Source organism: Arachis hypogaea, chromosome 2, assembly GCF_003086295.3.
Source record: "Arachis hypogaea cultivar Tifrunner chromosome 2, arahy.Tifrunner.gnm2.J5K5, whole genome shotgun sequence".
Taxonomy (NCBI): Eukaryota; Viridiplantae; Streptophyta; class Magnoliopsida; order Fabales; family Fabaceae; genus Arachis; species Arachis hypogaea.
Genome location: NC_092037.1, coordinates 99812394 through 99834519, shown reverse-complemented (window position 1 = coordinate 99834519; position 22126 = coordinate 99812394). Strand labels below are relative to the sequence as shown.

The 22126-nt window shown below is 30.5% G+C and overlaps 3 protein-coding genes and 1 non-coding gene across 6 annotated transcripts; 3 read left to right on the top strand and 1 right to left on the bottom strand.

The window, feature by feature from the left end:
* Positions 1-488: 488 nt before the first annotated feature.
* Positions 489-4245, top strand: LOC112756600 (histone-lysine N-methyltransferase ATXR4). 2 transcript variants are annotated; one of them, XM_072221725.1, is made up of 7 exons: positions 489-1002; positions 1573-1628; positions 2206-2332; positions 2715-2784; positions 2937-3116; positions 3309-3380; positions 3854-4245. In XM_072221725.1, the coding sequence occupies exons 1-7, from the start codon at positions 622-624 to the stop codon at positions 3976-3978; spliced, it is 1011 nt and encodes a 336-aa protein (XP_072077826.1). In that variant the 5' UTR covers positions 489-621; the 3' UTR covers positions 3979-4245. The 2 variants fall into 2 exon arrangements, with proteins under 2 accessions (XP_072077826.1, XP_025661007.1); XM_025805222.3 differs by having other exon boundaries at positions 494-1002; positions 3860-4245.
* A 188-nt stretch (positions 4246-4433) lies between these two features.
* TRNAG-UCC (transfer RNA glycine (anticodon UCC)) lies at positions 4434-4505 on the bottom strand. Its single transcript has one exon. It is a non-coding gene; the product is annotated as a tRNA-Gly (tRNA).
* Positions 4506-5894: 1389 nt separating this feature from the next.
* LOC112756592 (fatty acyl-CoA reductase 2, chloroplastic) lies at positions 5895-9228 on the top strand. Its single transcript, XM_025805213.3, has 9 exons — positions 5895-6479; positions 6572-6675; positions 6770-6969; positions 7055-7155; positions 7250-7460; positions 7602-7763; positions 8164-8245; positions 8378-8775; positions 8971-9228. The coding sequence occupies exons 1-9, from the start codon at positions 6086-6088 to the stop codon at positions 9134-9136; spliced, it is 1818 nt and encodes a 605-aa protein (XP_025660998.1). The 5' UTR covers positions 5895-6085; the 3' UTR covers positions 9137-9228.
* Positions 9229-9782: 554 nt separating this feature from the next.
* LOC112729600 (putative disease resistance RPP13-like protein 1) lies at positions 9783-15042 on the top strand. Of its 2 annotated transcripts, XM_025779772.3 has the most exons (5): positions 9783-13433; positions 13693-13757; positions 14212-14336; positions 14522-14549; positions 14664-15042. In XM_025779772.3, exon 1 carries the CDS (start codon positions 10087-10089, stop codon positions 13426-13428), a length of 3342 nt encoding a protein of 1113 aa, XP_025635557.1. In that variant the 5' UTR covers positions 9783-10086; the 3' UTR covers positions 13429-13433; positions 13693-13757; positions 14212-14336; positions 14522-14549; positions 14664-15042. The 2 variants fall into 2 exon arrangements, with proteins under 2 accessions (XP_025635557.1, XP_029149315.1); XM_029293482.2 differs by lacking the exon at positions 14522-14549 and having other exon boundaries at positions 9871-13433.
* The last annotated feature ends 7084 nt before the right edge of the window (positions 15043-22126 follow it).

The window sequence follows — 22126 nt, the reverse complement described above, 5'->3', positions numbered from 1 at the left end:
ATATATATATATATATATAATCAATTAGCTATATAAAATACAAAAATTTAAAAGATGTATTTTAAAAAAATATTATTTATATATTAAAATTAGTTATTATATATTTATATATTATTTAATTTATTTTTAATATATATTTTATATTTTAATATATATTTTATATTATTAATTAATAAAAAATATTAAAAATATTAAAAATTATTATTTTTTATTTATTTAATTATTAATTTAATTTTTTTAATCTAATTATTTAACCGTATATTTTATTTCATACTTCTTAATATTAATAATTAATTGAAAGATAAAAATAATAAATTTTAATAATTTTTTAAATATTTTTTATAATTAATTTTAATATATATTTGGTATGCTGTTTCTTTTAATCCCCAATTTTAGTATTTTATTAACTCTAGTATCTTAAATCACTAACAAATAGATCAAGAATTCAAGAATCAAGATACTTACCTTGCTCTGGCGGGTGAATAAAAGTTAATTAAACATTTAAGATTTAGCGATAATTAAACTAACATAATTAAGATTACCCAAACAGTAGTGTGTGATGATTAACCAGTTAATTCAGCCTTACTTCACAGATTTTCTTGATTTCTTCTGCACTCATACATGAATTTCGTGAAGTCAAAAAGAAAAATCAAAATGCGATTTCCGCTCTCACACTCACTCCGTTTAGCTTCTTCCCTCTTTACCAAGCCAAACAAGTTTCAATTCCACCACTTCACCACCACCACCGCCACGCCGGAACTACGACCCGACCCGCCCCCTATTCGAGTCGGCCTCACAGACTCGGCGGGGCGCGGTGTCTTCGCCACTCGTCCGATCGGCGCCGGAGAACTCATCCACACCGCCAAGCCCGCCGTATGCCACCCTTCTCCCAACGTTCTCCACACTGTCTGTTACTGCTGCCTCCGCAGAATCTCTAATCCCGATGACTCCGAAGCTCAACGCGTGTCGTTTTGCAGCGAAGATTGTAAACGACGCTGCATGGTGCGTTTTAGTTTCTTTTTGCTTTGGTTCACCACTTGTTTGATGTTTTGCCTTTAACTTCAAGCTAGACGATGCTTAATAATAGAAAAAAAAAAGTTTAGGAAATATAATAAGTATATAAATTATATTAATAATTTTGTTTAAATGTCTAAGAATTTACCTGGCTTTAGAAATTAGACTAATCAGTTCAACTTGAAGCATTATCTGAAGATGAGTTGAAGTTTGTAGTGTCATATTTTCGAATCCAAAACTTACTAGAAGGAGAATGTAGCATGCAAAAAAGCTAGCAAATGATGTGCTATGTTTAGTGCTGAATACTTGAATAGAATGATGGGTTGCAAGTTCTGGGGATTGTGTAATACAACTTTTTCTGCGGATTTTGTATTACTAATTTGTAGTTTCAGTGAAGAAATGTGTATAAGATATGATGTTTAGAATGGAAATGCAGGTTCAACCTCTATGGATTCTGGCCTTGGTGTTTTCGAACTCTTGTATGCATTCTGTTATTTTTGCAACTGAGACTCAAACCTCTGTTGAGATTTACTTATTTTCAAATTTTATATTATTTAGGAATTTTACAATGTTGAGACGAAAGCAGATTGGGCGGCTTTTGATGACTATTGCGGGTAGGAGACTTTGTTATCAAGCATCAAGAATTGGTGACTTAATGGCACATTGGCAATTGGCTTGGATTAGTAATGCATACAATTTTATTATAAGTTTTACTCGTGAAATGTTTCCTCCATTTCTTACCCGTGTACCAAACTGACCATTAATGTTAATGGGACTAATTTTGCTCTTTTCTTTTGTAAGTTGCTTAACAGATTTTAGATTTACCACAATTCTGCTCTTTCTTTTAATAAAAAGAAAATAATTTAACCGATGTATATTTTGCCTAATTTCACTTTTCTTGTTTAACAGCATAGTCTGAGTAGTAAAAAGGTTACAGGAGTCATACATGTATCCCAAATTAGTCATTTTGATTGTTTCTTTCTCCTGCATAAAGATGACTTGAAACTAGGTATGATTTTCCAAAATAATCTTGTTTAACAGTTACGGCAACTTTACCGCCAATTTTTTCCATTGATCAGATGTTTGGATAGTACTAGTCATAAATGATTAAAGATGTTGTTCATTAACAATTGATACTATGACTTATCACACCTATTATGTTGCTGACGGTTACTTGATCTCTTTGCAAAGGACCCATGGTTTGAAATATCCTTTCATGGTGAAGCGGTTGGCTTGCATGGTCATATCAGGAGTTGCCAGAAGTGACAGTGTAGACATACTTCAACCTGCCAATTTGACACCTCAGATGATTTCACGGGTGAGGCATGTAGAATTTTATTATAATGGCAATAAAATTTTGTGTAGGTAGTTATAATTTTTGTCAGGTTTTATCCAAAAGAAATTAGATTTTTGTCAGGTTTCTCTGGAAAGAATGAAATGTTTATGTTTTGGAAAAGAATTTAATTTTGATGCACTGACAGTGTAAAATATTTTACACAGTTATGCAATCACATCCATCCTTTTGGATGACCATTCACACGGTCAATGAAAATAGTAGTTATTTTTTATAATGTGGCATTATGTGATTGGATGTACATGTCAAGCTGTTTTACACTGACGCTAAATTCAAATTCAGTAAGTATTGTTATTTGGCAGTTTTCTCGTCATTACTTCTTCCAATGTATTGCGTAACTTTTCAGATGGAAGAAGAGTTTGGCTTGTTATGGAATGCTTTCAGAAAGACACTTATTTCAGATGAAGATATTTCTTGTATCCTTCTATGAATAGCATATTGATTGTATCCCCCTTGTGTCGTCAGAATTTTGTATGAAGTAGGTACAATTTACTAATCACTCAGCTACACACATACACAAAAAGACAGATATATAAGTTGAGAGACTACTTATCTAGCTATTTTCAAGTTTTAACCAAGCAATGGTACATTGGTGTTTTGGCACGAATTCGAATCAATGCATTTCGCATTGAGTTGGCTACAGGACTATATGAAGATCTTCTTTCATCAGCAGCAGCATCTGTAGAAGCTGAAGCTGCCGTTGGACATGCTGTCTACATACTTCCGTCCTTCTACAATCATGATTGTGGTTGGTACAATTTTCTATTACTTCCCGTTGTTTCTATTAACAAAATGGATCTTACATGTCTTACTCTCTTCCCTAAATCCCTTCTTTAACATATGTTGCATTCCATGATTGGGAGAACTTGTGAATGTTGAACTCCTTAAACCATATCTTTTGATTGGAGGAATTGAACGATCTAACTAATTGGTATTGCAGATCCAAATGCGCACATTATATGGATAGATAACGCAGATGCAAAATTGAAGGCCCTTCGTGATGTTGAAGAAGGTTTGTCCTATGTTTTATTTTATTTTAACTTATTTTTTCTTCCAATTTTTATCTTGTAGGTAAGTTATCTGGCAACTTTTAGATTTGATGCATTCTTTATCTAAACGCTCTTAAATTTTTTTTTTTTTGAATTGGAATGAAATTTTGCCATTGTTTCGTTGCCAAACTTTATGTAACTATTCCAAATCTCGGATATAAGAGGAGGCTTCTATTTTAGTTGGATGCAGCCAAGAGAAACTTATGTCAAATCAAATCCTGAGAACTTACCACAGAATATAACTAGGAAAAGCAAGTTTTATGAGCATCTTTCATGATTAGAAAAAGAAGCCACTTTCAGTTTCTAACATTCTTATTAGGAACCTTGTACAACACTGGTCTCTATGAGTAGCAACTGAATTCTTTTCTTTTAGCTGATTGAAATTGCTTTGAATAAGCCATCATTGATGGACTAAAGTTCTCTTTCTTCTTGTAAGCTGCAGGTGAAGAACTTAGAATCTGCTACATTGATGCCAGCCTGGATCGCGATGCTCGGCAAGAACTTTTATCTCGGGGATTTGGTTTTCAATGCAACTGTAACAGGTGCTTACATGGAGATTAATCATTCTCTGAAAATTTCGTCCTAGATTTTGCAACAATTTAGTGGCCTTGAGAAGTCACTTTTATATCTTGGTGTGTACCTGTTATCATCTGTAATTCTGTAGTACTCTTTTATCTTCTTGAATAGAGTTTCTTGTGAACCTTTGACTTTGATCACAATTTAGCGATGTTTAGTACATGTGTTATTGTAATAATTTGGACAGTGATTTCATATAATTATTCGAAAGCAGTATATTCTTATACTCACATAAGAGTATTTTACTATAAAGATTTTGCTTTAAATATTAAATATGTATGTCATTAAAGTATAATTACTTAATTATGCTCGCCCCAACATTATATCAAATGAAACATTTTAGAACAAATTTCATATCATCATCATAATAAAAAAAAATCCCAGAATGGTATACAGACAAATTAATGAAATTATGAAAAGTCAAAATTGAAAAACATAACTGCGTTTGCCGGGAGTCGAACCCGGGTCTATTGCTTGGAAGGCAATTATCCTAACCGTTGGACTACAAACGCTTGTTGCTGTTGGATCTCCAACCTCAAATATTTATCGATATTAATAAATGTCTTTTTTATTTTTTATTTTAATGCTGGCTATAATTTTATCAATTTTCACAATTCTGTATCTGTTTTAAAGTTTACTTTAACCATATGAGAGAAGTTTCCAATTAAAATAGTTGTAATAAAGATACAATAGCTTGTCAATTTATATTTTTCATTATTTGAATCTCTTATTTTCTATTTCTATCTTAGCTTGGATAGTTGTAATTCTGATTTTGAGTATTTCAAATATTGAGGATTGTAGGAATTGAAAAAAAAAGGGAGGAAAACTTGTCATATGATAATTATCATCTTATACTCTTATACACTATAGTTTTTCATATTTCTCAATTACTAGTCATTAGCATTTAGCTCTACTGATTTTGTTGCAAGAGAGAGAAAAAAAGCACAGAGAATGCATGGTGTTGACTTAGGACATGTCACATGTGCTGTGAAACAGTGAGAATTTGTCATGTATTTTCCATGTTATATCACTCTTATAGAAATCATAATTTTAACAATCACTTGCAACCAAACTGAGTTGGCATCATCACAAAAAGCAATTACAACAACTTTCAAATGTGTGGTAATAAAGAAAAGAAGTGTCTCATGAATTTCAAAAAGTCTTTAAAATCTTGTTTGTCTTTAAAAATACGAAAATTCTTGTATGGTCCTGAGCACATTTAATGCATGCTCGAATATCAGCAACAACTACAATCACAACTATAAATATTTAGGGCTATACATTAAATGTGCTTCAAGAACATGCAAGTATTTCTCTCGTAATATAAAAATATTCATGTTTATGACAAATGAATATTATGTTAATCTTAAATGCTAATCAACAAATTACATAACTTTTTTAACTAATTAACTGAAATTTAATAATAAATAATAATTAGTATTAACCCTGTAAAGTGGATTCTCAAGATTTGAACATAACAAATTTGTAGCTCTCAAATCTTGAGGGACTATTTTATCCCCTGAATTTTTGCTGAAATAAATATACTAATATAGTTTACCTGGCTATATATCCTAGGTGCACATGAAGGAGAACCAGTCAAAGTCTCACACCCTTTCTTCCTCTACATTTTCTAGTAAATAAAATACCATAGAAAACAAAAACTAACCAAAGATGAGTAATCAAACAAATGAAAGAAAGAGAGCTCTCCCGCCATCTTAGCTTTAGGTGCCTTTGTGGGAAGTGTGACAAACTGACAATGAAGCAAAAAGAGAGCTTCTTATGAAATAATAATATAGTCACATTTGATATATAAAAAAAAAAACTATATATTATAAAGGTACCTAACACTCAACACCTTCATCCTTAAATCCACCCTACCTCTCTTTCTTTTCACTTCAATGTATCAACAACATTACTCTTCTCTCATTCTCTTTGTATTGAACTGAGTTTGTTTACTTTCTTTTCTTTTTTTGGTTCAGAAAGAAATTAGCTAAGGTTTCAACCCAACCAATTTTAACTGCATTACCTTTAGTTAGTGTTAATCCTTTTGTCTTTGTTGACATTGGTTCTTGTTCAATTTTCCTAGCAAATCATGGGGATACTGTCCCTAAGTTCTTCATCAAGTTTACTAAGTAAACTCATTGGTATGCATGAAAATAGTGAATGGCACCATGCAAGGAGGAAGAACAATGTTGTGTTCTGCCAAGGTGGTGGAAATGTGATCAAGTCTGCTGGCATGTCTTCCGTGTTAACAGAAAGATCAGCGTCGTTTAGCGCTGATCACGCCGCGACTCTAATGGATGCAGGAAGCTTGGTCTTGTCTCAAAATGGGAAAAGCCAGACAGATATTGTGGTGAAGGATTTGGTGCCTTATGGTGGACCAACATCCACCACATTAGTAGGATTTGAAGATGGAATAGGCATTGTCAAATTCCTAAGAGGGAAGAAGTTTTTTATTACAGGTGCAACCGGTTTTCTAGCAAAAGGTAGAGTATAAAACCCTTTTTTTTCTAGAAATGATCTTGTTATGTATCTTAACTATGATCTATAACAGCATATGTTTTACTATTTGAACCAGTTCTTATTGAGAAGATTCTAAGAACAGAACCAGATGTTGGAAAGATTTACCTTTTGATCAAGGCAAAGAATAAGCAAGCTGCAATGGAGAGATTACAGAATGAAGTATGTTTTTTATGGAATTTTTTTTTTTTTTTTCAAATTCATTGGATTTACATGTTTTTTCATCTCATATTAAATGTTGTTTGCTTGTGATTAGATAATAAATACAGAGCTTTTCAAATGCCTTAAACAAATCCATGGAAAATCCTACAAAGCCTTTATGTTGAGCAAGCTAGTACCTGTAGTAGGCAACATTTGCGAATCGAATCTTGGACTAGATGAAGATTCTTCCAATGTTATTATGGATGAGGTAGATGTAATTGTAAATTCTGCAGCTAATACAACATTTGATGAAAGGTTAGTGCAATAATTTCACAACAAGAAGTTCCAACCAATTTTAATATTGAGTTATTCATTGTAATAATTCGACTAGTATGATCAGATATGATACTGCTATCAACATAAACACTAAAGGACCGTGTCGCCTTATGAGCATTGCGGAAAATTGCAAGAAGCTTAAGCTCTTTCTGCATGTTTCAACAGGTAAAAAGATAATAAGGGCTAAAAAAACTAGTAATCATCATTTGCTAATTTTTATTACATTATTAACCAAAGAAAACTTGCTTCCATTATGCAGCTTATGTCAATGGACAAAGACAAGGAAGAATTATGGAAAGACCATTTAGCATTGGAGATTGCATAGCTAGAGAAAAATCCATATCTGAAATTCCACAAAGTTTTCTTCCAGCATTGGACATCGAAGGCGAAATAAACATGGTTTCGAATTACAATGGGAACATTGAAGACAACTTACTAGCTCAAAAGATGAGGGAGATGGGTCTAGAAAGGTATGCAGAGTCCTTTAATTTTCTGTGTTCTCTTCATTGTTAAGCAAAGTAAAAAAAGCAAAAAATACTACTTTGTCACAAAATTCTTGACCATTTTTGGAATTGTTTGTCTAAATTTTTGTTATTTTGTTTTCTTAACAGGGCTAGAAGATATGGGTGGCAAGATACTTATGTGTTCACAAAAGCTATGGGAGAAATGATGATTGATAAATTGAGGGAAGATATTCCAGTTGTTGTAATTCGTCCAAGTGTTATAGAAAGCACTTTTAAAGAACCATTTCCTGGATGGATGGAAGGAAATAGGTATGTCAAATAATGGTAGGGCGAATATTTTCATATTTTCAAGAACAACCATGCTACATATACACCAAATACATAGTGGCTGATTATTAGTGTGCACATAGCATTTTTGTTTCACGAATGTGAAAATATTTCTGTCTTTGGTATAATATTTTAAAAATATTTTCAAGTATGTTACATTTCTGAGAAGAATTTTTACCTAGCATTCCACAAAAATAGTCTCAGCTATATCAAATTGTTACATTCTACCTACCAAAGGCTCTGGAAGATACATGCCTAAGAAATCTATTCCCAGAAATAAGAAGGAAAAAGAAGCAATTCATCTACCAAGCACCTTTGAATAACCTAATAATAGCAATGACATTTGCATGATGGAGCTAACAATTTTCTGTCAACTTTTTAGGATGATGGATCCAATAGTTTTATGCTATGGGAAAGGACAGCTAACAGGTTTCTTGGTAGATCCAAATGGGGTACTTGATGTGGTAAGTGAAACTAATATAATTGCATTATTTAATAGAATTCTTTACTTGGAAAGGAAAACACAAAAAAATTAATTCATAAACTCAGGTTTTTTAATAACTGTTAAACTAACAATGGCTAATATGCTTTCATAGGTTCCATCTGACATGGTTGTTAATGCAACCTTGGCAGCAATGGCAAGACATGGAATGGATCAAAAGCGAGATATCAATGTGTATCAAATTGCTTCATCTGTAGTGAACCCTTTGGTGTTCCAAGACCTTGCAAGATTGCTCTATGAACATTATAGCTCCTCTCCATGCATTGATTCAAAGGGTAGGCCAATTCAAGTTCCATTGATGAAGTTGTTTAGCTCCACAGAGGAATTCTCTGGCCACTTATGGAGAGATGCTATTCAGAAGAGTGGACTCACAGCTATGGCCTCATCAAAGGGGAAGATGTCTCAGAAACTTGAAAATATTTGTAGAAAATCAGTGGAGCAAGCAAAGTACTTAGCCAATATTTATGAACCATATACATTTTATGGTGGAAGGTTAGATTCTAATTTAACCAACTTTATTAGATGTTATACTAGAGCTGTAATTTTTAAACATATATCCTTATACCTGCATTATATCATGCTGTATCCCATACTTAATAATTCAAGTTTAGAGGAAAAAATGAAAGTGATTAGTACTCTTTTCTAGACTAGATTAATGACATGAAACCAATTATTTCTTTGATGCAGGTTTGATAACAGTAACACAGAAAGATTAATGGAAATCATGTCTGAAGAAGAAAAAAGGGAATTTGGATTTGATGTAAAGGCAATAGATTGGAAAGATTATATAACCAATGTTCATATACCAGGTCTAAGGAGACATGTCATGAAGGGAAGGGGAATGGGTAGTTAGTGACTTACTTTATGCTATGTAATCACCTGTCATATTCTCCAAAAACTTTTATGTATACACACTTTCCCTTGTTACCTTGAACACTATGAGACTTTGGCAACAACTTCAACTACAAGGGATTCTCCATTATCCCATGCTGTAATTTATTGGTATAATAATCATATCTCTGTAATCTATTACTAAATAGTGTTTAATCATGTTAAAACTTTCTTGACACATGTTACCACTCAATTGTTTTCTTTATTCCACTATAATTTTTTTAACAATATTAAAATGAAACGGAGTTCATAAATTGAGAAATGAATTTGAGTTTCCATACCTAAATGTTGATTGACCAATCTAAACAGGCACAACAGTAAATTTAGAATCATGTTTCTTTCACAATGAAGCTTAGAAATAGGTACATGGGGTACATTTGATTTGAAAGTAAATTACTTTTTTTTCATGCAATAACTTAAGCAAGTAGGACAAAGACAATAATGCAGATTACTGTATAGCTAATAAAGTGGAGGAGGGGCCTCATTAATTAAAACATCATAATTATCATTGATGTGCTTTTTCAACATTTCTGAATAAATTTGGATTCCATTTAGAAAAATAAAAGTATCTTTTTGAAATAAATATTAGAAAAATTAAGAAATGTGTGAAAGAATGTCATGCCAACATTCTCCTATTTGCTGTTGGATGCAGTGTGGACCATACACTTTATGAAAGCACTCAAACATCTCAGTGCTTTGGAGGAAGAAAGCAAGAAGCATCTTGTGAACTTGCCCGGAAGAGCAATAAACATTTGAAGTTAATATAATTTTGATACAAAAACATTTATCAGTACCACACCATATACCTCATTACATGCTACTACTTGCTTACCCTTTGTGAGAAATCTGAGTTGAGTGCAAACACAAACTACAAACCACTTCCTTGTTCCATACTTTCTTGATCTTCTGAACATGGCTGCAGAACTTGTTGGAGGAGCTTTTCTCTCTTCTTTCCTCAATGTTCTTTTTGACAGGCTGTCCAATGATAAGTTTGTCAACTGGATCCGAAGAAAGAAGCTTGACCAGAATCTGCTTGGAAGGTTGGAGAATATTTTGAATGTGGTTGAAGCTGTGCTGAATGATGCTGAGAAGAAACAGATCACTGACAATGCTGTCAAGAGGTGGCTCAAAAATCTTCAAGATGCTTTCTATGATGCTGATGACTTGTTGGATGAAGTATGCACCAAAGCTGCCACTCAAAAGGATCCAGGTAACTTCCTGTCTCATATCTTCCATTCACAGGATAGGGATATTTTTGTGACTAGGATTGAAGAAGTCATTGCTAGACTAGAGGATATTGCGAAACACAAAGATATCCTTGGTCTGGAAAAGATTGCAGCGAAGAACATGTCAGGGAGGATTCCATCAACCTCACTAGTTAAAAAATCTGATATGTTTGTTGGCAGGGACAGAGAGATGGATACCATAGTGAAATTGTTGTTAGATGATAGTAAAGATGGTGAAATATCTGTGATTCCTATTGTGGGCATGGGTGGGATAGGAAAAACTACTCTGGCAAAATTGGTTTATAATGATGTTAGAGTGAAACACAAATTTCATGTTAAAGCATGGGTTTGTGTTGGTGAGGAGGAATTTGATGTTCTTAAGATGACAAAGATTGTGATAGAGAAAACTGGTAGTTCTTGTCACTCAAATGATTTAGATACAGTTCAAAATCATTTGAAGGATAAGCTAGAAGGGAAGAAATTCTTGGTTGTTGTAGATGATGTATGGAGCAGTAATCGTGAGGGTTGGGAAAGCTTTCTAACTCCTTTTGAATGTGGAAGTGAGGGAGGTCATATTCTTGTAACATCCCGTCTTGATTCAGTTGCTTCTATGGTGAAAACTAATCATATTCAACCTCTCAAGTTGAGTTTGTTGCATGAGGAAGATTGTTGTTTAGTGTTTGCAAAACATGCATTTTTTCCTACTGAATCTAGAGACCGTTCAGCTCTAGAAATCATTGGTAGAAAAATTGTTCAAAAGTGTAAAGGGGTACCTTTGGCTGTCCAAACACTTGGGGGCTTATTAAGGACAAAAGATCATGAGAGGGAATGGATTGATGTTTTGAATAGCGAGATTTGGGAGTTTGCTGAAGATGAGAGTAGTATTCTTCCTGCATTAAGAATTAGTTATTACTATCTCCCTTCGTACTTAAAACGTTGCTTTGTTTATTGCTCTTTATACCCAAAGGACTACGAATTCATAAGGGAGGAACTGGTGCCATTGTGGATGGCAGAAGGTCTTTTGCAGCAACCAAAGAGTGACAGCACTTTAGAAGAAGTTGGTTATAAATATTTTACTGATTTAGCTTCAAGATCATTTTTCCAACATTCTAACTCTGGTGAAAATTCATTTGTGATGCACGATCTCATGCATGATTTAGCAATATTCTGTGGTGGAAAGTTCTTTTCTAGAACCTTTGAACTCAAAAATGCAGCCAAGCATGATGCTTATCCTCGTCATCTTTCATATAGTCGTGGCATCAGGGATTCGCTCTCAAAGTTCTTGGAAGCATGTGATGATTTACAACATGCGAGGACATTGTTGAAAATCAATGTTGGTACCAGCCATGAATTCTCAAAGGAAATCGATCCTTGTCGCTTACTTGCACAATTGAAGCGCGTAAGGGTTTTGTCATTTGAATTCTTTCCTGGTGACCATATTTCATTGCCCGATTCAATAGGTGATTTGATCCATTTGCGTTATTTGGATCTCTCTGGTACACCTAGCGTGACATTGCCCGAGTCCATGAGTAACTTGTATAATTTACAAACATTGAAGTTGAGCTGGTGTAGAAGACTCAAAAAGCTTCCAAGCAAGATGCAAGATCTTGTAAATCTGCGGCATCTCGATATTACAGAGACTAATTTAGAAGAGATGCCAAAAGGGATGAGCAAATTGAAAGAGTTGCAGAAGTTAAGTGACTATATTGTTGGGAAGCATGAAGAGAATGGGATTGGGGAATTAGGAGAACATGTACATCTTCAAGGGAAATTTTGTATTAAGAAATTAGAGAATGTGGTTGATAGCAGTGAAGCTTGGAAGGCAAGGATGGTTGATAAGAAATACATCACTCATTTATGGTTGGAGTGGTCATCAGGTGAAGATAATGATATTATTGATTCCCAAATCGAAAAAGAAGTACTTGCCAAATTAGAACCTCACAAAGACTTGAAGAGGCTAAGCTTATGGGGTTACAGAGGTACGAAGTTTCCGGATTGGATAGGGCAGTCTTGGTACCACGACATGACTTGGTTGGAGCTAAGGGGATGCAGGAATTGTTGGGTGCTTCCTTCACTTGGACAGTTACCCGCTCTAATGAGTTTGAAGATTTCAGGATGTGATAAGCTGAAGAAGATTGATGGCTCATTCTATAAGGGTGATGGAACTCCTCAGCATCAGGAGACACCCTTCCGATCCCTTAAATATCTCATTATTGAAAGAATGCCTTGCTGGGAGGAATGGGAGTCATATGAATGTGATGATGATGATCATGCACCATTTCCTCAACTTGCGACACTTTGGATACAGCACTGTCCTAAGTTAAGAGGAGATTTGCCCACTTTCCTTCCTTCTTTGAAATCACTCTACATTAGAAGATGCGAGGAGGTTAGTTGTTATCTGCCAAGAGCTCCCTCTATCCTCAAATTAGAAATATATGGCAAACAGGAAGCAAGAATGCTGGACCTACCACTTTCCATGTTGGAGGTACTATGGGTTAATGGAGAGCAGCAGGTGGAGTATGTGTTTGAGGCCATGACCCACACCCAACCAACCTCTCTCATAGACCTACACATCTCAGAGTGCTCATCAGCCATATCATTTCCAGGGGATTCTTTGCCTCCTTCATTGCAACAGTTGCGGATCAATAACTGCAAGAATGTAGAATTCCCAATGCAAAACCAACAACATGAGTCACTAACGAGTCTTACAATAAAGAACAGCTGTGATTCGCTTACATCATTGCCAGCGTTCCCAAATCTCTTGTCTCTGAGAATTGAAAGATGTGAAAATTTGACATCTCTGGAGCTGTCACAGTCACAGTCCCTCCGATATTTATGGATTGCAGAGTGCCCTAAGCTGAAGAACATAATAAGGCTGCCTGCCTCTTTAAGTGCACTCGACATCAGAGAATGTGGGTTGTTGGGTGAAGGCATAGAGAGGAAGGACCCCCACATTTGGCCATCCATTTCCCACATCCCCAGCATTCGACTTGATGGGAAACTGATTTGCAAAGACTCAACATCTTAAAATAGGTAACTCTTTTGCCATCTCTCTATATCCCAAAGCGGCTTCACTTCATCTTCTCCAACATCATATTCATTCTCTCCTACATAATCTTACTTTTATTTCAATAATTTATCCTACTTTTTTCAGGTAAATACAAAATCCAATCCTCTCTTTTAACACTCTTAATCACCACTCTACTCAATGCCTACTTTCCCCAACATATTGTATCACAAAACTGTTAATCACCCCTTTTTTATTATTTCTTCCTTTTTTCTTCGTGTATAGGGACATCTATTGATTCTGCTGGGACTTGTGAATTTACTGCATTTGGGTGCTGCACCTCCAATCTAGTAAGGATGCTTCTTGTTTGGATTTAACTTTGCGTTTGTCCTATACTTTGCTTTTTTTCTGTTGTAGCTTAAAGGGATCTTCAAAATCTCATGTTTGAAATCTGCAACAAACAAATATAGGAAATCTTTCGGCGTGCTTAAATAAAAAGATCTTGTAGAATAATTGAGTTATTTATTTCAATTTTCTTAACATAGAAAAAAAAGTTTTGTATGTAGTAATTCTTTGCTGGGTGGGTACATGGACAAGAAAGTTCTCAAACACCTTTTCCAAGGGCTAAAGAGATAACAACCATGAATAACGATCTTGCCTTTCAACCCATGTGCATGACGTGGCTTATTTTAATGGAGTCATAAACAACTTAGCACAAGCATAAAGTTTATCAATGTTTTTTTTTTTCCTTCCAATTTTCCACAAAATTCTTACTTAGATTATTGTTTCTTGTTTTCCTTCCAGATAACATGGTATAAAACTTGGTTATTTTGAGCAAGTAATCATGAAAGCTAGGCTAAGTGGCCTTTATGGTGATCTGAAAAAACTTCTACTCAACTCAAGGAAGAAATGAAGGTTGACTTGTCGAGGTAAATTTCGTTAACAAAAAGGGAACTCTGAGGCATGCCTTTTAAGTAGAATTATAACAGAAATGAAGGCTTCTTAGTGTATCATAACACTCATAATTCAATTGGCTCATTTTATATAAGCATCTTCTCATCTTTAAACTATTGCACAGCAAAATAGTGAAGAGTTTGGTTTATGTTCTTTGCAGTTGAAAATGAAGAGTTTAGGATTAAAAGGTATGTCTATTGAAAGAAAATAAAATAAAATTTTATGCCCCCAACTACATATTCTGTACTTGAATTGCTCCAACACATTTCTAATTGCTAATCACCTTCCTACTTTTGTTGCAGGAATTGCTTTTTGGGCTGCCTTGACCACTTTCCTCTTGCTCTTTGCTTATCTATGTCCTCCACTTTCCAATTAAAAGCAGAGTTTCGTACTTCTTTTGCTGATCTTGCTTTGAGGATTTTCAGCAACTTTTCACCCTTTAACATCCATATTTGTTTCATTTTTCCTCTTCCATAATGTGAACGAATGTATACATTATTGCTTATTTTCTTCATAGTATGAACATAGATAAAGTTGCAGAAATATACTCTAGGAATATAAAATTCCAGTCACATAGTGATGTCTTGCAGTGCTTAATTAATTATCATACTTTATCAAACGTATTCCTCATTATTTCATTGCATGATGCATATATACTACTAACACCATGGCTTTATTTCATGTAGCTGTTTGCTAAGATCAATTTTATTGGCACTGATACTTCTGAATTTTGGTCATTCTAGTATATATATATTATGATGTCACTGGAGCCATATATATTGGACTTGTACCCTCACTCTCATATAGAGCACCAATGCCAATTCAACTTTAGAGTAGAGAATAGATGCATTAACTCTGATTGATTTAACCACCATGTATCTTAACCACTAAGCATAAGAAAATTATATAGTAGTTGCGGACAAGGACATTGCAAGTAGCAAATTACATTTTTTTTTGGTTGCCTACGGCATCCCCCAATCCAACAGGACAAGGACTAATCCGTCACGGATCAGAGCTCTATTTAAGAGTCTGCTGCTGGCGAATGAGTTGCTCCATACACAAAGCGAGATTCAAACCCTCAACACTTGCTTAAACGGACGAGTGAGCTGATCAATCGACCAACCCAAGTTGGTTTAGGAAATTACATTCTTAGTATAAGAAAGCTTGGTGAACTCATTGTAAAGCAACTTTTGTTGTTGAATGAAAAAACTGGAGAGTACAGCCTCTCTTTCCTCTTGTGGAGCTCTTAATCTTCAACCGAGATCAAAGAACTCAAGGAACTGCTTGCCAACATTTCTGAGTTTGCGGATTCTCTTCGGTCCGAGATGCAAGATTTGAAGCCAGCTCTAGCAATTATGCAGCAGGGTCCTTGCAAAATGCACTCTTTTTGTGGTATCAAACACCATAGGAATCACAATACTATCAATACGCAATTTCTTGAAGTTATCGGAAATAAGTATGTATATGCGACAAAATATTATCATGAATTAATATTTATTATTTACAAGAGAATACGTTTTCATTAATGATAATATTTTTAACTAAAATTAGAAACAATAATTACAATAGAAATTATAATATTTATATGTTAGTTTTTATTGGATAAAAATTAATATATCTTATTTATTAAATTATATATATAAATAGTGTGTATAAAAATATAATCATTGAACTGACTCTGAAAATTTTTAATGATTACAATTATCATATATTTTTCAATAAAATGTTCTCATGATAAACATAATATTACAATTTTTCTTTGACATCAGATTATAATGATAATTAACAAAATATTTATTCTAATTGAATAGATGTTGAATATGTTTTAAATACTTGTAAAATTAATTATTAATAAATATAAAATTCATCAATTATGGTAATGAGTTCGAGCTCTATAGTTATAATAAATGAATTAAACAAAGCCTAAGCTAAAGAGTTTGAATGAATTAAAAAAATAAGTTTCTTAGATCATTCATAATCTATTTATCTATCTATTTATAATTTATAAAAGTTGAAACCAATCTTTTATACAATAAATTTTAGCCATCTTGATTTTTCCAATAATGTCACATCAGCGCTTTTAAATACATAACAACATATGAGAATCATTCAATCATTTAAAAAAAAATTACCTATTATTATTTAACTGAAATATAAATTATTAATTACATACAATAAACATTTACAAATAAAGCGTCATAATTATAAAAGATTTTAATTATAAATATTTAAATTTTAAACTATTTGACTTATTTATATCTATTGTACAAAATTCTTATTACTACATTATTTACTATTTAGTCTATTACAAATTATATTGCATACAACTGTTATTACTATTATTTGATTTTTTATCTCTCATACAAATTATTAAAAACTACTTTAAAAAAGTTTAAATTTGGCACAACATGTTCGTATTAGATATATTTAAATATATCATTATTATAAAATTAATTCATAATTTTATATTATATTTTTGGTATTTTTATTCGAATCCATTTTTTCTTAACTTTTTCTTTTAGTTATTTACGAACAATAAAAACTACAAAGATGTAAATTTGTATAACTTTAATATAAAAAAAACTTGTTTTTTTTTTTCAAAAATAAATGAATTCAAATTCCTAAAAACAATAATCAATAATCTAATTTGTATTATATTTTTGTTAAATAATTATATCGAATTATATTCAAACTATCAAATAAATATTTTGCAAAATATTTTAATATAAAATGCTTTAAATTTAACATTAATATGCATATTATCTAATCAATATTAGAATATATTATATAATATAAATAATTTACCTTTTCGCGTAGTACGGGTCTCATTCTAGTTTATTATAATAATAGTAACAAGTTAGAGTTTTTTGGTGACTAGTAATAAGTTAGAGTTTGAAAATCAAATATATTTTAAGGGTTAATCAGAAAGATGGAAGAAATTATATTTTTGTTTTTCTTGAATTTAGTAAAAATATTATTACTTCATATTATGGAGGAGGAGTGTTGCTAGACGGACAATTTTGATTAATAAATTTAGTATAACTAAATCACTAGCCGCCCGATTCTCCACAAAGTTATTCTCATAAATTATGTGATGAAAAATTCGATAAATATCTGAGAATCACATCATCATAAAATAATAAGGCGGATTTAGACTTGATAAGTGAAAAGAATAAATAATTCCCCTTCTCCTCTCACAACCGAACGTATTTCAAAGGAAATGATGGTCACCGCTTCGTGAAATCAATGATGTGATGTGGTGTTGCAAGGAGAGGAAGCCACGAAGTCTTGCCTCACCAGCTCATCCTTCTCTACCTTCTATACATATATATAGCAGTGATTCGGACCTGTCAAAAATTGGGTCATTACAACAAGCAAGTGTAATACTTGGTAAAGAGTTATTTAATTATTATTTGAATTTGATCAAATAAATAATAAAAATATTATTTGTATACCAAAATTAACTACTGTGTATTTTTGTGCAAATACATTTGCTATTTAACTCATTTTCAAAATGTGTATTTTATATTTTAATATATATTTTATAATAGTAACGAATTTTGACGATTAATTTTAATTTACACCTAATATGGTTAAATAAATAATTATACCACCTCAAATAAAATGTTATTATAATTAACATGGTGTGGGTATACATCATGCCTTCGTACTATCTAAACAGAAAAACTTTTTTATACTATCTTATTTCGATAAAATTTTAAGTATGTACTATCTAAACAAAAAAACTTTTTTATACTATCTTATTTCGATAAAATTTTAAGTATAGAATAAATCTGTTATCTAGTTATTTTTTATTAATTTAATGTATAGTTGTAATAATTATAATAAGAGTAAATAAAAAATATATAAAAAATATCAGCTAAAAATTATCTAAGTAATAAAATTAATTTATTATTTTTACTGTATTAATAACATTTTGTAATTAAATTGACTAATAAAATTAAAGTAAACTGTAATACGTCAGTCAAATTTGTTTGTCAAGGAAGGAATAATAAATAGGTTCATATTTCGGTGATACAAATTTGGTTTTCAGTATTAATATAAGTAGTAATTATTATGATTTGTCCAACTAAAAAAAATGAGTTTATAAATTATAATTTCACTTAGACTATCTAAAGTCAAATGATAAAAGCTGTATTAAAATAATAAAATTAATCATATCAGTAAAAAACAAAAAACAAATTACTATAATATATACACTATTATTTCAATCTAGCAAATACTTATTAGAGATTTTTTATAAAAATAAGTTTTTTTTATTTCATTAAATTTGTTTTAACTCACAAAATTTAGCAAGATGTGAGAGCGATATTTTAGATTCAATTTTTTCCTAAAAAAAAATTAGGACTAAGAGAGTATATTAGATTATATTTGAAAAAAAAATTCTTTTACTATGATAAAAAAAATATTGTTATATATAAAAAATAATTTATCACTTAATTTTTAATATCTATAAGAATAAGACTGTAATATTAAAAAAAAAATTAAAAAATATAATCATCACTTAAAAAATATCATACACCTTATTAGTCATTGATGATAAAAAAAAAATATTAAAGTAACTATTAAATATTACAAAATTATATTGCATACAACTGTTATTACTATTATTTGATTTTTTATCTCTCATATAAATTATTAAAAACTACTTCAAAAAAGTTTAAATTTGGCACAACATCTTCGTGTTACATACATTTAAATATATCATTATTATAAAATTAATTCATAATTTTATATTATATTTTTGGTATTTTTATTTGAATCCATTTTTTCCTAATTTTTTCTTTTAGTTATTTACGAACAATAAAAACTACAAAGATGCAAATTTGTATAACTTTAATATAAAAAAAACTTATTTTTTCTCAAAAATAAATGAATTCAAATTCCTAAAAACAATAATCAATAATCTAATTTGTATTATATTTTTGTTAAATAATTATATCGAATTATATTCAAACTATCAAATAAATATTTTGTAAAATATTTTAATATAAAATGCTTTAAATTTAACATTAATATGCATATTATCTAATCAATATTAGAATATATTATATAATATAAATAATTTACCTTTTCGCGTAGTGCGGGTCTCATTCTAGTTTATTATAATAATAGTAACAAGTTAGAGTTTTTTGGTGACTAGTAACAAGTTAGAGTTTGAAAATCAAATATATTTGAAGGGTTAACCGGAAAGATGGAAGAAATTATATTTTTGTTTTTCTTAAATTTAGTAAAAATATTATTACTTCATATTATGGAGGAGGAGTGTTGCTAGATGGACAATTTTGATTAATAAATTTAGTATAACTAAATCACTAGCCGTCCGATTCTCCACAGAGTTATTCTCATAAATTATGTGATGAGAAATTAGATAAATATCTGAGAATCACATAATCATAAAATAATAAGGCGGATTTAGACTTGATAAGTGAAAAGAATAAATAATTCCCCTTCTCCTCTCACAACCGAACGTATTTCAAAGGAAATGATGGTCACTCTTCGTGAAATCAATGATGTGATGTGGTGTTGCAAGGAGAGGAAGCCACGAAATCTTGCCTCACCAGCTCATCCTTCTCTACCTTCTCCCCTTCTCCTCTCACAACCGAACGTATTTCAAAGGAAATGATGGTCACTCTTCGTGAAATCAATGATGTGATGTGGTGTTGCAAGGAGAGGAAGCCACGAAGTCTTGCTTCACCAGCTCATCCTTCTCTACCTTCTATACATATATATGGCAGTGATTCGGACCTGCCAAAGATTGGGTCATTACAACAAGCAAGTGTAATACTTGGTAAAGAGTTATTTAATTATTATTTGAATTTGATCAAATAAATAATAAAAATATTATTTGTATACCAAAATTAACTACTATGTATTTTTGTGCAAATACATTTGCTATTTAACTCATTTTCAAAATGTGTATTTTATATTTTAATATATATTTTTAATAGTAACGAATTTTGATAATTAATTTTAATTTACACCTAATATGGTTAAATAAATAATTATACCACCTCAAATAGAATGTTATTATAATTAACATGGTGTTGGTACACATCATGCCTTCGTACTATCTAAACAGAAAAACTTTTTTATACTATCTTATTTCAATAAAATTTTAAGTATGTACTATCTAAACAGAAAATTTTTTTATACTATCTTATTTCGATAAAATTTTAAGTATAGAATAAATCTGTTATCTAGTTATTTTTTATTAATTTAATGTATAGTTGTAATAATTATAATAAGAGTACATAAAAAATATATAAAAAATATCAGCTAAAAATTATCTAAGTAATAAAATTAATTTATTATTTTTTCTGTATTATTAACATTTTGTAATTAAATTGACTAATAAAGTTAAACTAAACAGTAATACGTCAGTAAAATTTATTTGTCAAGAAAGGAATAATAAATAGGTTCATATTTCGGTGATACAAATTTGGGTTTCAGTATTAATATAAGTAGTAATTATTATGATTTGCCCAACTAAAAAAAATGAGTTTATAAATTATAATTTCACTTGGACTATCTAAAGTCAAATGATAAAAGCTGAATTAAAATAATAAAATTAATCATATCAGTAAAAAACAAAAAACAAATTACTATAATATATACACTATTATTTCAATCTAGCAAATACTTATTAGAGATTTTTTTATAAAAATAAGTTTTTTTATTTCATTAAATTTGTTTTAACTCACAAAAGTTTAGCAAGATGTGAGAGCGATATTTTAGATTCAATTTTTTCCTAAAAAAATATTACAACTAAGAGAGTATATTATATTATATTTGAAAAAAAAATTCTTTTACTATGATAAAAAAATATTGTTATATATAAAAAATAATTTATCACTTAATTTTTAATATCCATAAGAATAAGACTGTAATATTAAAAAAAAATTTTAAAAATATAATCATCACTTAAAAAAGATCATACACCTTATTAGTCATTGATGATTAAAAAAATATTAAAGTAACTATTAAATATTACAAAATTATATTGCATACAACTGTTATTACTATTATTTGATTTTTTATCTCTCATATAAATTATTAAAAACTACTTTAAAAAAGTTTAAATTTGCCACAACATCTTTGTATTAGATATATTTAAATATATCATTATTATAAAATTAATTCATAATTTTATATTATATTTTTGGTATTTTTATTTGAATCCATTTTTTCCTAATTTTTTCTTTTAGTTATTTACGAACAATAAAAACTACAAAGATGTAAATTTGTATAACTTTAATATAAAAAAACTTGTTTTTTTTTTCAAAAATAAATGAATTCAAATTCCTAAAAACAATAATCAATAATCTAATTTGTATTATATTTTTGTTAAATAATTATATCGAATTATATTCAAACTATCAAATAAATATTTTGCAAAATATTTTAATATAAAATGCTTTAAATTTAACATTAATATGCATATTATCTAATCAATATTAGAATATATTATATAATATAAATAATTTTCCTTTTCGCGTAGTGCGGATCTCATTCTAGTTTATTATAATAATAGTAACAAGTTAGAGTTTTTTGGTGACTAGTAACAAGTTAGAGTTTGAAAATCAAATATATCTTAAAGGTTAATCAGAAAGATGGAAGAAATTATATTTTTGTTTTTCTTGAATTTAGTAAAAATATTATTACTTCATATTATGGAGGAGGAGTGTTGCTAGATGGACAATTTTGATTAATAAATTTAGTATAACTAAATCACTAGCCATCC

Excerpts from the sequence above, each read along its gene's own strand:
- LOC112756600 (XM_072221725.1), top strand. The coding sequence starts at position 622 with ATGAATTTCGTGAAGTCAAAAAGAAAAATCAAAATGCGATTTCCGCTC. Across the intron at positions 1,003-1,572 it reads ATTGTAAACGACGCTGCATG|GAATTTTACAATGTTGAGAC; the intron begins GTGCGTTTTAGT and ends TATATTATTTAG. Across the intron at positions 1,629-2,205 it reads GCTTTTGATGACTATTGCGG|GACCCATGGTTTGAAATATC; the intron begins GTAGGAGACTTT and ends CTCTTTGCAAAG.
- LOC112756592 (XM_025805213.3), top strand. The coding sequence starts at position 6,086 with ATGGGGATACTGTCCCTAAGTTCTTCATCAAGTTTACTAAGTAAACTC. Across the intron at positions 7,764-8,163 it reads GGATGGATGGAAGGAAATAG|GATGATGGATCCAATAGTTT; the intron begins GTATGTCAAATA and ends TCAACTTTTTAG. Across the intron at positions 8,246-8,377 it reads CAAATGGGGTACTTGATGTG|GTTCCATCTGACATGGTTGT; the intron begins GTAAGTGAAACT and ends ATGCTTTCATAG.
- LOC112729600 (XM_025779772.3), top strand. The coding sequence starts at position 10,087 with ATGGCTGCAGAACTTGTTGGAGGAGCTTTTCTCTCTTCTTTCCTCAAT.